At 43.7% G+C, this 15,000-nt stretch overlaps 1 protein-coding gene across 3 annotated transcripts in view; it reads right to left on the reverse strand.

Moving 5' to 3' along the window:
- Positions 1 to 15,000, reverse strand: part of LOC118822181 (kinesin-like protein KIF1C) — a 54,206-nt gene that overhangs the window by 3,204 nt on the left and 36,002 nt on the right. For all 3 annotated transcript variants that reach the window (XM_036591089.1, XM_036591088.1, XM_036591087.1), the window contains exons 16-23: positions 13,723 to 13,802; positions 13,475 to 13,569; positions 3,543 to 3,626; positions 2,640 to 2,820; positions 2,417 to 2,489; positions 1,533 to 1,631; positions 469 to 630; positions 1 to 232 (exon numbers count right to left, since the gene is read on the reverse strand). The exon at positions 1 to 232 is cut by the window's left edge and continues 128 nt beyond it. In XM_036591089.1, the coding sequence (XP_036446982.1) occupies positions 1 to 232; positions 469 to 630; positions 1,533 to 1,631; positions 2,417 to 2,489; positions 2,640 to 2,820; positions 3,543 to 3,626; positions 13,475 to 13,569; positions 13,723 to 13,802 (1,006 nt within the window). The remainder of the gene's footprint in view (positions 233 to 468; positions 631 to 1,532; positions 1,632 to 2,416; positions 2,490 to 2,639; positions 2,821 to 3,542; positions 3,627 to 13,474; positions 13,570 to 13,722; positions 13,803 to 15,000) is intronic.

Here is a 15,000-nt window from a genome sequence, read left to right on the forward strand (position 1 = left end):
CCTTCAGGTCGTACACGCCTTTCTGCCTCGCCCCTCCCTCTGAGGCCACGCCCACATCCTGCCCACGCTCCTCGCCCACGCCCACTGTCTCCCACACGTCCTGGGCTACTTCCTTCCACAGCTCTCGGTCCTCTGGCTCCTTCTTACCGTACATCCTGAACAGCTCCTTCAGCTTCACGATGGCCAGAGCCTGGATCTCCCTCAGAGTATGTTTAAAATCCCCCAGCGCCACCTGCAGACAGGACCGGTAATTTACCTACTGCTGCAACAATTCACAAACTGGATGATAAGAATATTATGTTAGTTATAACAAAAATAAACTCAATAATCGTCTCTATAATGTTCATATGATCCACACAGTCACTCTGACAGACTGTAATACACTACAGGAAGCGTAGGGGGCGATATGACTTCTACTGTTTCATTTAAACAGCTCTATAATGTTCATATGATCTATGAGGTCAGTACCTGGTAGCAGATCTCCTTGACGGCCTGCAGCTGCAGGTCACACACCGTCACACTCTCGGGGTCTTTACTGATACGTCGGCGTTGGGGGATCTGATACACGCGTTGGGGCTCACGCCGCTTACCACTGCTGGGTAATCCACAGCGCTTCACTATACACTGCACCTGCAGACAAACGGCACGAGTTACGGTGTGAGGTAATATATCTGACACTGATTCATACAGGTGGGTGACAAAGCAAAAACCTGAATAAACGAGTGCAAAAACATAACGAGTGATGCTTCCAGGCAGCTGTACTGCATGGTACAATACGTTGTTTGCGGTCAAGTGATTCAGATGACCAAATCCTGATGGACAGCAGGACATGAAGAGCAGAATGGGGAGATGGCGGCGAGCCGCACTGTGCTAGTTTAGACGATATTACGAGAGAAAGGTATAAACAGAAAATCACAGCAGATGCTGGACGTGGTCCCTCTGTTATGAAGACGAGCAATTTTTCACCTGAACTGAAAGACTCGCCTGGTATCGAGGCAGCAGATATGAGCAGCCACCTCATCCTCCAGACGTCCTTCTACTCAAGATCACTAATGAAAGCACACAAAAGTGGGGAGGCACAATTTTACGAGGCTGAAGCTGGCTTCCGGTTCCAATTTTCCCGTTCCACCTTAAATGGGCAGCAGTTATTATTATATTGCCTGATGCCAGAGTGTAACTTTTAAGGTGGAACGGGAAAATCTGAACAAGAGGCTGGCCTGGCTAAGTTATTTACATTCTCCTGTCTTTTGTGCTGCTGCTTGTAGTTACTGTTTGAAATCTATCACCACATGAACTGACCAGAATACACACTCTGCTCCTCCCTCCAGCTGCCCATCCTGTGGGTCTGATGCTGTTGCTTTTAGAAGAACACTGTTCAATCCCTCCAGAACAGTTCCAGAGAGCTCGAGAGCCAGTTCTGGCAGCTCGTTGTGGTTATTTTGGCCTTTACTTTGTCACCCCGTATATATATATACATGTATTTGGTACATGGTGCGGCTGTGTGGGTGTCTGTGTGCAGGTGTATGTAGTACCTTGTTAGCTGGTAGTTTCTCTCGGAGAGAAGAGATGAGTCTCCAGCTTTCCTCACAGGAGCGTTTATCAGAGTCATCACCGCTGTCTGAATCTGCGTACTGGACACACACACACACACACACACACACACACACACACAGACACACACACACACGTGTCTGACAGTGAAGAGAGAGGCTGCTAGCGCTGCTCTATGAAGGCTCCTCTGCACTGCCAGCTTTACAGTCAATGAGGGAGTCAGAGTACTTGAACATTCAAACAGTCACGAACGTTTAAAAATCAAACAGTAAACTGGGATTTTTCAGTTTCAGATTTCGGCTGATTTCAGTTTTAATCAAGAATTTTCACTTTGGTATCTACGAGGTGAGGATCCTTCAGGGACATAACGGCCGAGAAACACAGCCTGTCGCTTCAAGACAGAGCCTCTCTCTCTCTCTCTCTCTCTCTCTCTCTCTCAATTCAACTGAAAGGGCTTTACTGGGGAGACAAATAATGCTACAATTACACAGCCAAAGCAGCAGGTTACAGTTTGGGTACGTGAACCATCAGAACCCACTTCTGTCTACACAACATTTCTACCTGTCGCGCTGCCTCAGCAGAGCCGCCAAGATAGTCCCCCACCCACCCTGCCTATGGACCGCTCAGCCTTCTGCAGACCCCACCCACCCTGCCCATGGACTGCCCAGCCTTCTGCAGACCCCACCCACCCTGCCCATGGACTGCCCAGCCTTCTGCAGACCCCACCCACCCTGCCCATGGACTGCCCAGCCTTCTGGAGACTCTAAACTATAAAACTATACACATAAATATTACAGAGACACATACAGGACAGTGTAAACCAATTATGTGTATGTCTCTCTCTCTCTCTCTCTCTCTCTCTCACCAGTCTGTGTTGCTCCAGTAGCAGATCAGCTTCTTCTTTCTCTCTGCGGTACTGAAGCTCCAAATCCTGCAGCCTGAAACACAAAATATACCAATTCACACTTTTATTTTATTACTGTAGTAAATCTCTCTCTCTCTCTCTCTCTCTCTCTCTCTCTCTCTCTTTCTCTCTCTCTCTCTCTCTCTCTCTCTGTCTCTTTCTCTCTCTCTCTCTCTCGCTCTACCTCTTGTCCATCTCCAGTTTGATGTCTATGCCCTGGTTCTCCAGCAGTTCTCTCTGGGCATAGCTCCAGTCCACTGGCTCCCCCTGCTGCTCACAGTTGGCGGTGCGCTCTCTCTCCAGCCGAGCCTGCTCCGGGTGATTAAAGCGGAACACGTGGTTCTTCCCCATCACGATACGGTTACCTAGCACACACACACACACACACACACACACACAATTACAGACCTCTGTAGAAAAGATCAGCAGCACTGTTAAAGAACCCACATCATATTTTATTGTGTCCATTTATATTTTTGGCGTGATTCTATAAACAATCATAATTGACTTTTACTTGACCATTTTCAATCTGCTGTAGGCTGAATGGGTGGAGCTAAACTGCTGTAGACTGAATGGGCGGAGCTAAACTGCTGTAGACTGTATGGGTGGAGCTAAACTGCTGTAGCTGAATGGTGGAGCTAAACTGCTGTAGCTGAATGGTGGAGCTAAACTGCTGTAGACTGAATGGTGGGGCTAAACTGCTGTAGACTGAATGGGTGGAGCTAAACTGCTGTAGCTGAATGGTGGAGCTAAACTGCTGTAGCTGAATGGGTGGAGCTAAACTGCTGTAGCTGAATGGGTGGGGCTAAACTGCTGTAGCTGAATGGGTGGAGCTAAACTGCTGTAGCTGAATGGTGAAGCTAAACTGCTGTAGACTGAATGGTGGAGCTAAACTGCTGTAGCTGAATGGTGAAGCTAAACTGCTGTAGCTGAATGGTGGAGCTAAACTGCTGTAGCTGAATGGTGGAGCTAAACTGCTGTAGACTGAATGGTGGGGCTAAACTGCTGTAGACTGAATGGGTGGAGCTAAACTGCTGTAGACTGAATGGGCGGGGCTAAACTGCTGCTATGTAAGAGAATGTGATACCTTGTTTGAGCACCGTTGGTTCAGTAATCTGTTTCCCGTTGACGTAAGTCTCCGCCCCTTCTAACGGCTCCAGTGTGACGACCACTAAAGAGAGAGAGAGACAACTTATCAATTACACACACACACACACACACACACACACACACACACACACACACACAGACAGACAGACAGACTTTGAATGACTGAATGTAATGAGATTCAGGCGTTTACACTGATATTATTCTTCTATTTAACGGATTATTTACAGTCCGATAGAAACTGTATTCTGAATGGCCTCAATCGGACTAGACTGTTCCCACTGAGCTGTTTACATGGACGTGTTCTATTCAGGTTGAGCTATTAGTCGGATTATTAACGGATTATTAGGCTGCATGTAAACGTGGCTACTGACACAGAACTGGACTGAAGATGGGAGATTCTGTAAGAGGAGAACTCCAAACATGCTGTAACTGCATTAGATCTGAACTGCACATTCAAAACCTCTGATATCGATGAAAAAATCACAGACCAACTATAAAGTGATGGACGAGACCAGATCACGTGAATTAGGCTGCGTTCACACAGCAGGTAAAAGGAGGCCAAATCTGATTTTCTCACCAAATCTAATTTCTTTGTTTGTCTGTTCAGATTGTCTTTTAAATGTGATCTGTATCATCAGTCTGAACAGATCAGCTCCTAAACTGACCCTCGTGCTCTAAAGATCAGAGCGTCACGCTGCTTCACGGCTCATCCAGAGGGAAACAATCACGACCGCCAGCGAACGCCAGTCGCTCCCGGAGGATCAGCTTCATCTTCACCAGCATCACAGGAGCCATCATGAAGCTTCACTGACTGACAGCTGGGCTCATCACCCAGAATGTGTTGGAGCCGTAAAAAGGGCACGGTCACTTCTTTGGTTCGCGTCCTCGGATTCATTAAACTCTGCTTTCAGACTTTTAACTGTTCTCTGACGCTGCAGCCTCGTTCTCCTGCGGCCGCGTTCGGGCATTTCTTTCTGAATCTCTTCAAACACGGAGGAGTTTCTGATGAGTCCCTAATAATTTTTATACAGAAATATCAGCCTAAATGTTTCTGAGTCTCAGCAGTGTGAGATTCTGATGAAGGTCGAGTTGGATTAACATAAAGGTTGCATGAATTCCCATCTGGCTGTTCAGACTGAGTCACGCTGCCACAGATCGGATACGGATCGGATTTCAGTACCACATATGAAAACATCTCAAATCAGAATTGAAGATGTCAGATTCAGTGTGTTTATCTGTTCACAGACACACATCTGAGTCACATACGGACAAAAAGATCAGATTGGGCCACTTTTACCTGCTGAGTCTGTTAATAATGAGAACATCTACAGAAGATCTGATGAGGACCGTCCAAACACAGTGGGACCAAATCTGATTAGGACCGATTCAGAACCTTTCAGCACAGAATCGAGATGAATCTCAGAGGTGGTTATTATTACCCCCCCAGCAGATGGTGGGCGGTGAGTGTGTGTGGGGGGGTTCGTACATGTATGTGTGTATGTACAGAAAGATCAGAGGGATCAGATGGTCTGATGCTGAATGGATGAAAAGACAAACAGACGGACTGACAGACATGAACACAGTGATACCTGTACAGAGTCCACGCAACTTTTCCAGAAGCAGAGAAACAGAACAGACCTGTGTTTATCACTGAAACCACACACTCTTACTCACTTAGGCCTGTTTTACTGCAGACATGGCGACAGCACTGCATACAGTTCAGTACAGTCCAGTGTTAATCAGTCACTGACAGCGTTTACAGACACTTAACATCTGGGGTCGTATCACAGAACCATCCTAACTCTGACATCTGATCTGTTTAGTCTCCATGACTGAATTTAGTTCAGTATCTATTCCAGAATATCAGTTCCTACCTTCATAATCTCATCATGAACTCCAGATAAGAAAACAGCATCACACAAACATCCTAACTAGACTAAACCTCCTAAATCCTGTCCTAACTTTAGGATGAACCCCAACAGGGTCCTCACTTCTGTTTAAGGTCCGTTTCTATGGTTTTTAGGCAGCTGAGTCAGCAGCATAGTTCACAACGTTTAACACAGCATTTAACAAAGCATTTAACACTGCGTTTAACGTATCATTTAACCTAGCGCTTAACGCGGCGCTGAACGCAGCGTTTAACGCAGTGTTTAACAGCGTTTAACATGACATTTAACACAGCACTTAACATGACATTTAACACAGCCTTTAACACAGCACTTAACACAACTTTAAAACAGCCTTTAACACAGTGTTTAACGCAGCATTTAACGCAGCGTTTAACAAAGAGTTTAACACAGCACTTAACACAGCACTTAACACAACGTTTAACACAGCGTTTAATACAGCGCTTAACACAGCGCTTAACACAGCGTTTAACACTGCATTTAACGTAGCGTTTAACACAGCGTTTAACACAGCGTTTAACACAGCGCTTAACACATCGCTTAACACAATGTTTAACACAGCCTTTAACACTGCATTTAACATAGCATTTAACATAGCGTTTAACACAGCCTTTAACACTGCGTTTAACATAGCGTTTAACACAGCGTTTAACACAGCATTTAACGCTGCGTTTAACACAGCGTTTAACACAGCGTTTAACACAGCATTTAACACAGCCTTTAACACAGCATTTAACACAGCCTTTAACACAGCGTTTAACACAGCCTTTAACACTGCATTTAACGTAGCGTTTAACGCAGCGTTAAACTCCGTGTTAAACTGTGTTAAACGCTGTGTTAAATGCTACGTTAAACTCTGTGTTAAACTCTGTGTTAAACTGTGTTTATCGGCGTGTTTAACACAGAGTTTAACGCAGAGTTTAACACAGCGTTTAACACAACGTTTAACACAGCGCTTAACACATCGCTTAACGCAATGTTTAACACAGCCTTTAACACAGCCTTTAACACAGCGTTTAACACAGCCTTTAACACAGCCTTTAACACAGCGTTTAACACAACGTTTAACACAGCGCTTAACACATCGCTTAACGCAATGTTTAACACAGCCTTTAACACAGCCTTTAACACAGCGTTTAACACAGCCTTTAACACAGCCTTTAACACAGCGTTTAACACAACGTTTAACACAGAGTTTAACACAGCCTTTAACACAGCGTTTAACACAGCCTTTAACACAGCCTTTAACACAGCCTTTAACACAACGTTTAACACAGCCTTTAACACAGCGTTTAACACAGCCTTTAACACAGCGTTTAACACAGCCTTTAACACAGCCTTTAACACAGCGTTTAACACAACGTTTAACACAGCCTTTAACACAGCGTTTAACACTGCGTTTAACACAGCCTTTAACACAGCGCTTAACACAGCCTTTAACACAGCGTTTAACACAACGTTTAACACAGCCTTTAACACAGCCTTTAACACAGCATTTAACACAGCGGTTAACACAACGTTTAACACAGCGTTTAACACAGCCTTTAACACAGCGTTTAACACAGCGTTTAACACAGCGTTTAACACAACGTTTAACACAGCCTTTAACACAGCGTTTAACACAGCCTTTAACACAGCACTTAACACAGCACTTAACACAACTTTAACACAGAGTTTAACACAGTGTTTAACACAGCACTTAACACAACGTTTAACACAGCATTTAACAAAGCATTTAACACTGCGTTTAACGTATCATTTAACCTAGCGCTTAACGCGGCGCTGAACGCAGCGTTTAACGCAGTGTTTAACAGCGTTTAACATGACATTTAACACAGCCTTTAACACAGCGTTTAACACAACACTTAACACAGCACTTAACATGACATTTAACACAGCCTTTAACACAGCACTTAACACAACTTTAAAACAGAGTTTAACACAGTGTTTAACGCAGCATTTAACGCAGCGTTTAACAAAGAGTTTAACACAGCACTTAACACAGCACTTAACACAACGTTTAACACAGCGTTTAATACAGCGCTTAACACAGCGCTTAACACAGCGTTTAACACTGCATTTAACGTAGCGTTTAACACAGCGTTTAACACAGCGTTTAACACAGCGCTTAACACATCGCTTAACACAATGTTTAACACAGCCTTTAACACTGCATTTAACATAGCATTTAACATAGCGTTTAACACAGCCTTTAACACTGCGTTTAACATAGCGTTTAACACAGCGTTTAACACAGCGTTTAACACAGCATTTAACACAGCCTTTAACACAGCATTTAACACAGCCTTTAACACAGCGTTTAACACAGCCTTTAACACTGCATTTAACGTAGCGTTTAACGCAGCGTTAAACTCCGTGTTAAACTGTGTTAAACGCTGCGTTAAATGCTACGTTAAACTCTGTGTTAAACTCCGTGTTAAACTGTGTTTATCGGCGTGTTTAACACAGAGTTTAACGCAGAGTTTAACACAGCGTTTAACACAACGTTTAACGCAGCGTTTAACGCAGCGTTTAAAGCAGCGTTTAACGCAGCGTTTAACACGTTTAACACAGAGTTTAACACAGCGTTTAACACAGCATTTAACACAGAGTTTAACACTGCGTTGAACGCAGAGTTTAACACAGAGTTTAACGTAGCGTTTAACGCAGCGTTTAACACAGTTTAACACGGAGTTTAACACAGAGTTTAACGTAGCCTTTAACGCAGCGTTTAACACAGCGTTTAACACAGCGTTTAACACAGCGTTTAACGCAGAGTTTAACACGTTTAACACAGCGTTTAACACAGCGTTTAACACAGCGTTTAACACAGCGTTTAACGCAGCATTTAACGCAGCGTTTAACGCAGCGTTTAACGCAGCGTTTAACGCAGCGTTTAACACAGAGTTTAACACAGTGTTTAACACAGCGTTTAACACAGCGTTTAACACAGAGTTTAACGCAGCGTTGAACGCAGAGTTTAACGCAGCGTTTAACGCAGCGTTTAACGCAGCGTTTAACGCAGCGTTTAACACGTTTAACACAGAGTTTAACACAGAGTTTAACGTAGCATTTAATGCAGCGTCTAACACAGTTTAACGCAGCGTTTAACACAGCGTTTAACACAGCGTTTAACACAGCGTTTAGCGCAGCCTTTAACACAGCGTTTAACACAGTTTAACACAGCGTTTAACACAGAGTTTAACACAGAGTTTAACGCAGCGTTTAACACAGCGTTTAACGCAGCGTTTAACGCAGCGTTTACCGCAGCGTTTAACACGTTTAACACAGAGTTCAACACAGAGTTTAACACAGAGTTTAACGCAGTGTTTAACGCAGCGTTTAACGCAGCATTTAACGCAGCGTTTAACACGTTTAACACAGAGTTTAACGCAGCGTTTAACGCAGCGTTTAACACAGCGTTTAACACAGCGTTTAACACAGTTTAACGCAGAGTTTAACGCAGAGTTTAACGCAGTGTTTAACACAGAGTTTAACGCAGCGTTTAACGCAGCGTTTAACGCAGCGTTTAACACAGCGTTTAACACAGCGTTTAACACAGTTTAACACAGAGTTTAACGCAGAGTTTAACGCAGAGTTTAACGCAGTGTTTAACGCAGCGTTTAACGCAGCGTTTAACGCAGCGTTTAACGCAGCGTTTACCGCAGCGTTTAACACGTTTAACACAGCGTTTAACACAGAGTTTAACACAGAGTTTAACGCAGCGTTTAACGCAGCGTTTAACGCAGCATTTAGCGCAGCGTTTAACACGTTTAACACAGAGTTTAACGCAGCGTTTAACGCAGCGTTTAACGCAGCGTTTAACGGAGCGTTTAACGCAGAGTTTAACGCAGCGTTTAACACAGCGTTTAACACAGTTTAACACAGTTTAACACAGCGTTTAACACAGAGTTTAACACAGCGTTTAACACAGAGTTTAACGCTGCGTTTAACGCAGCGTTTAACGCAGCGTTTAACGTAGCATTTAACACAGCGTTTAACACGTTTAACACAGCGTTTAACACAGAGTTTAACACAGAGTTTAACGTAGCATTTAATGCAGCGTCTAACACAGTTTAACACGGAGTTTAACACAGAGTTTAACGTAGCATTTAACGCAGCGTTTAACACGTTTAACACAGCGTTTAACACAGCGTTTAACACACCGTTTAACACAGTTTAACACGGAGTTTAACACAGAGTTTAACACAACGTTTAACATAGCCTTTAACGCAGCGTTTAACACAGCGTTTAACACAGCGTTTAACACAGCGTTTAACGCAGCGTTTAACACGTTTAACACAGCGTTTAACACACCGTTTAACGCAGCGTTTAACACGTTTAACACAGAGTTTAACACAGTGTTTAACACAGCGTTTAACACAGCATTTAACACAGAGTTTAACACAGCGTTGAACGCAGAGTTTAACGCAGCGTTTAACACAGCGTTTAACGCAGCGTTTAGCGCAGCGTTTAACACGTTTAACACAGAGTTTAACACAGAGTTTAACGCAGAGTTTAACGCAGCGTTTAGCGCAGCCTTTAACACAGCGTTTAACACAGTTTAACACAGCGTTTAACACAGAGTTTAACACAGAGTTTAACACAGAGTTTAACGCAGCGTTTAACACAGCGTTTAACACAGCGTTTAACGCAGCGTTTAGCGCAGCGTTTAACACGTTTAACACAGAGTTTAACACAGAGTTAACGCAGAGTTTAACGCAGCGTTTAGCGCAGCCTTTAACACAGCGTTTAACACAGTTTAACACAGCGTTTAACACAGAGTTTAACACACCGTTTAACGCAGAGTTTAACGCAGCGTTTAACACAGCGTTTAACACAGACTTTAACACACCGTTTAACGCAGAGTTTAACGCAGCGTTTAGCGCAGCGTTTAACACGTTTAACACAGAGTTTAACACAGAGTTTATCACAGAGTTTAACGCAGCGTTTAACGCAGTGTTTAACACGTTTAACACAGAGTTTAACACAGCATTTAACGCAGCGTTTAACGCAGCGTTTAGCGCAGCCTTTAACACAGCGTTTAACACAGTTTAACACAGCGTTTAACACAGTTTAACACAGAGTTTAACACAGAGTTTAACACAGAGTTTAACGCAGCGTTTAACGCAGCGTTTAACACAGCGTTTAACACAGCGTTTAACACAGCGTTTAGCGCAGCGTTTAACACGTTTAACACAGAGTTTAACGCAGCATTTAACACAGCGTTTAACACAGCGTTTAACGCAGCGTTTAACACAGCGTTTAACACAGCGTTTAGCGCAGCCTTTAACACAGCGTTTAACACAGTTTAACACAGCGTTTAACACAGTTTAACATAGAGTTTAACACAGAGTTTAACGCAGAGTTTAACGCAGCGTTTAACGCAGCGTTTAACGCAGCGTTTAACGCAGCGTTTAACGCAGCGTTTAGCGCAGCGTTTAACACATTTAACACAGAGTTTAACACAGAGTTTAACACAGAGTTTAACGCAGCATTTAACACAGCGTTTAACGCAGCGTTTAACACAGCGTTTAACACAGCGTTTAGCGCAGCATTTAACACGTTTAACACAGAGTTTAACACAGAGTTTAACACAGAGTTTAACGCAGCGTTTAACACAGCGTTTAACACAGCGTTTAACACAGCGTTTAGCGCAGCATTTAACACGTTTAACACAGAATTTAACACAGAGTTTAACGCAGAGTTTAACGCAGCGTTTAACACAGCATTTAACGCAGCGTTTAACGCAGCGTTTAGTGCAGCGTTTAACACGTTTAACACAGAGTTTAACGCAGCGTTTAACACAGTTTAACACAGCGTTTAACGCAGCGTTTAACACGTTTAACACAGAGTTTAACGCAGAGTTTAACGCAGAGTTTAACGCAGCGTTTAGCGCAGCCTTTAACACAGCGTTTAACACAGTTTAACACAGCGTTTAACACAGAGTTTAACGCAGAGTTTAACGCAGAGTTTAACGCAGCGTTTAACGCAGCGTTTAACGCAGCGTTTAGCGCAGCGTTTAACACGTTTAACACAGAGTTTAACGCAGAGTTTAACGCAGCGTTTAACGCAGCGTTTAACGCAACGTTTAGCGCAGCGTTTAACACGTTTAACACAGCGTTTAACGCAGCGTTTAACGCAGCGTTTAACGCAGCGTTTAGCGCAGCCTTTAACACAGCGTTTAACACAGTTTAACACAGCGTTTAACACAGTTTAACACAGAGTTTAACACAGAGTTTAACGCAGCGTTTAACACAGCGTTTAACACAGCGTTTAACGCAGCGTTTAGCGCAGCGTTTAACACGTTTAACACAGAGTTTAACGCAGCGTTTAACACAGCGTTTAACGCAGCGTTTAACGCAGCGTTTAACACAGCGTTTAACACAGCGTTTAGCGCAGCCTTTAACACAGCGTTTAACACAGTTTAACACAGCGTTTAACACAGTTTAACATAGAGTTTAACGCAGCGTTTAACGCAGAGTTTAACGCAGCGTTTAACACAGCGTTTAACACAGCGTTTAACACAGCGTTTAGCGCAGCGTTTAACACGTTTAACACAGAGTTTAACACAGAGTTTAACACAGAGTTTAATGCAGCGTTTAACACAGCGTTTAACACAGCGTTTAGCGCAGCCTTTAACACAGCGTTTAACACAGTTTAACACAGAGTTTAACACAGAGTTTAACACAGAGTTTAACGCAGCGTTTAACACAGCATTTAACACAGCGTTTAACACAGCGTTTAGCACAGCATTTAACACGTTTAACACAGAGTTTAACGCAGAGTTTAACGCAGAGTTTAACGCAGCGTTTAACACAGCATTTAACGCAGCGTTTAACGCAGCGTTTAGCGCAGCGTTTAACACGTTTAACACAGAGTTTAACACAGCGTTTAACACAGTTTAACACAGCGTTTAACGTAGTGTTTAACGCAGCGTTTAAAACAGCGTTTAACACAGTATTTAACGTAGTGTTTAACGCAGCGTTTAAAACAGCGTTTAACACAGTATTTAACGTAGTGTTTAACGCAGCGTTTAAAACAGTGTTTAACGCAGCACCTGCGAGACCAACACAGCACTTCTGGAGCGACGCTGAAACCGAATACATGCTCTACCAAATGAAGGGTTTCAATATTCTGCATCTTCTAGATTAAGTAGGTTCATATTTTCAGCTAAAGTGACTCAACGTTGTTAAAAAAGACGCTTGTGACGTTTGAGTTTTACGTCATGTTTACATCACGTCTTATTCTGTGAGTTTATTGGCCGCTTGTAAAGCAGAAATCTGATTACTGTCTGACTTTTATGTAACTGAGGAATCAGTTGCAAAACAGATCATCTGCATAAAGTTTATTTCATTATTAAAGAGAAAAACGACTCTGCAGGTTTATTAACCAACTAACACTGACCCACACCTGCTGTGAAACAGGCGCAACACACACAGACACACTAACACACTAACACACACACACACACTCACACAGACACACACACTCAAACACACACACACACACACACACACACTCAAACACACACACACACACTAACACACACACTCAAACACACACACACACACACACTAACACACACACTCAAACACACACACACACACTCAAACACACTAACACACACACACACTCACACAGACACACACACTAACACACACACACACACTCACACAGACACACACACTCACACAGACACACACACTCAAACACACACACACACATACACACACTCAAACACACACACACACACAAACACACTAACACACACACACACATTAACACACACACACACACACACACACTAACACAGACTGCATACACAAACCCAAACTACACACTACACAAACACACACTAACACACTCACACACACACACACACTCAAACACACACTAACACAGACTGCATACACAAACCCAAACTACACACTACACAAACACACACTAACACACTCAAACACACACACACACACACACACACACACACACACACTCCTACCCTCTCCATGGTTGTTGGTGTTACAGTAGAACACACAGTGCTGCTCTTTGATGAACTGTCCACTCAGCCGGATATCCACATCCTTCTGACCCGCCCTGACAAACAAACACACAAACATATAAATAAAAAAATAAGCAAACAGATAAACAGATAAACAGATAAACAAACACACAGAGAAGCTGAGGGTAAATGAGTCATAAAGAGCTCCTCACGGTGAATCAGATCAGTCACCTCAGTCAGACACTCACCTGGTCACTCCCTCTTTGATGTAATACAGCAGACACTCGGACATCAAGGGATCCTCATTCAGGTTCACCAGGTGAGGAGTCTACAGACACGCACACACACACACACACACGCGCACGCACACACACACAAACACGCACGAGCACACACACGCACACGCACACGCGCACGCACACACAAACACGCACAAGCACACACACAGTTAAACCACAGAGAAGTGTGTAGGAGAGAGGTTATGAAATCATTTCTACAGCAGATCAGCTGATCCTCCACACTCTGAGCTCCAATACTGATCAATACTCTTAGTGTCGGCTCTGTGAGAGTGTGTATGTGTGTGTGTGTGAGTGAGTGTAAGTGTGTGTGTTTGAGTGTGTGTGTGTGTATGTATCAGTGTGTGTGTGTGTATGAGTGTGTGTGTTTGAGGGTGTGAGTGTCTGTGTAAGTGTGTGTGTGTGTGTGTCTGAGTGTGTATGAGTGTGTGTGAGTGTGTTTCTGTGTGTGTCTGTGTGTGTGCGTATGTGAGTGTGTGTGTGAGTGTGTATGAGTGTGTGTGTGAGTGTATGAGTGTGTGTGTGAGTGTGCGTGAGTGTGTGTGTGTATGAGTGTGTGTGTGTGTATGAGTGTGTGTGTGAGTGTATGAGTGTGTGTGTGTGTGTGTATGAGTGTGTGTGTGAGTGTGTATGAGTGTGTGTGTGTGTGTGTATGAGTGTGTGTGTGTGTATGAGTGTGTGTGTGAGTGTATGAGTGTGAGTGTGTGTGTGTATGAGTGTGTGTGTGTGTGTGTATGAGTGTGTGTGTGTGTGTGTATGAGTGTGTGTGTGAGTGTGTATGAGTGTGTGTGTGTGTGTGTGTGTGAGTGTGTGTGTGTGCGTGTGTATGTGTGTGTGTCTGTGTGTGTGTGTGTTTGAATGTGTGTGTGTGTGTGTGTGTGTGAGTGTGTGTGTGTGTGTGTGTGTGTGTGTGTTTGAATGTGTGTGTGTGTGAGTGTGTGTGTGTGTATGAGTGTGTATGAGTGTGTGTGTGTGTGTGAGTGTGTGTGTGTGCGTGTGTATGTGTGTGTGTCTGTGTGTGTGTGTGTTTGAATGTGTGTGTGAGTGTGTATGAGTGTGTGTGTGTGTGTGTGTGTGTGAGTGTGTGTGTGTGTGTGTGTGTGTTTGAATGTGTGTGTGTGTGAGTGTGTGTGTGTGTATGAGTGTGTATGAGTGTGTGTGTGTGTGTGAGTGTGTATGAGTGTGTGTGTGTTTGAATGTGTGTGTGTGTGTGTGTGTGAGTGTGTATGA

This window comes from Colossoma macropomum, unplaced genomic scaffold (assembly GCF_904425465.1).
Source record: "Colossoma macropomum unplaced genomic scaffold, Colossoma_macropomum, whole genome shotgun sequence".
Lineage (NCBI taxonomy): Eukaryota > Metazoa > Chordata > Actinopteri > Characiformes > Serrasalmidae > Colossoma > Colossoma macropomum.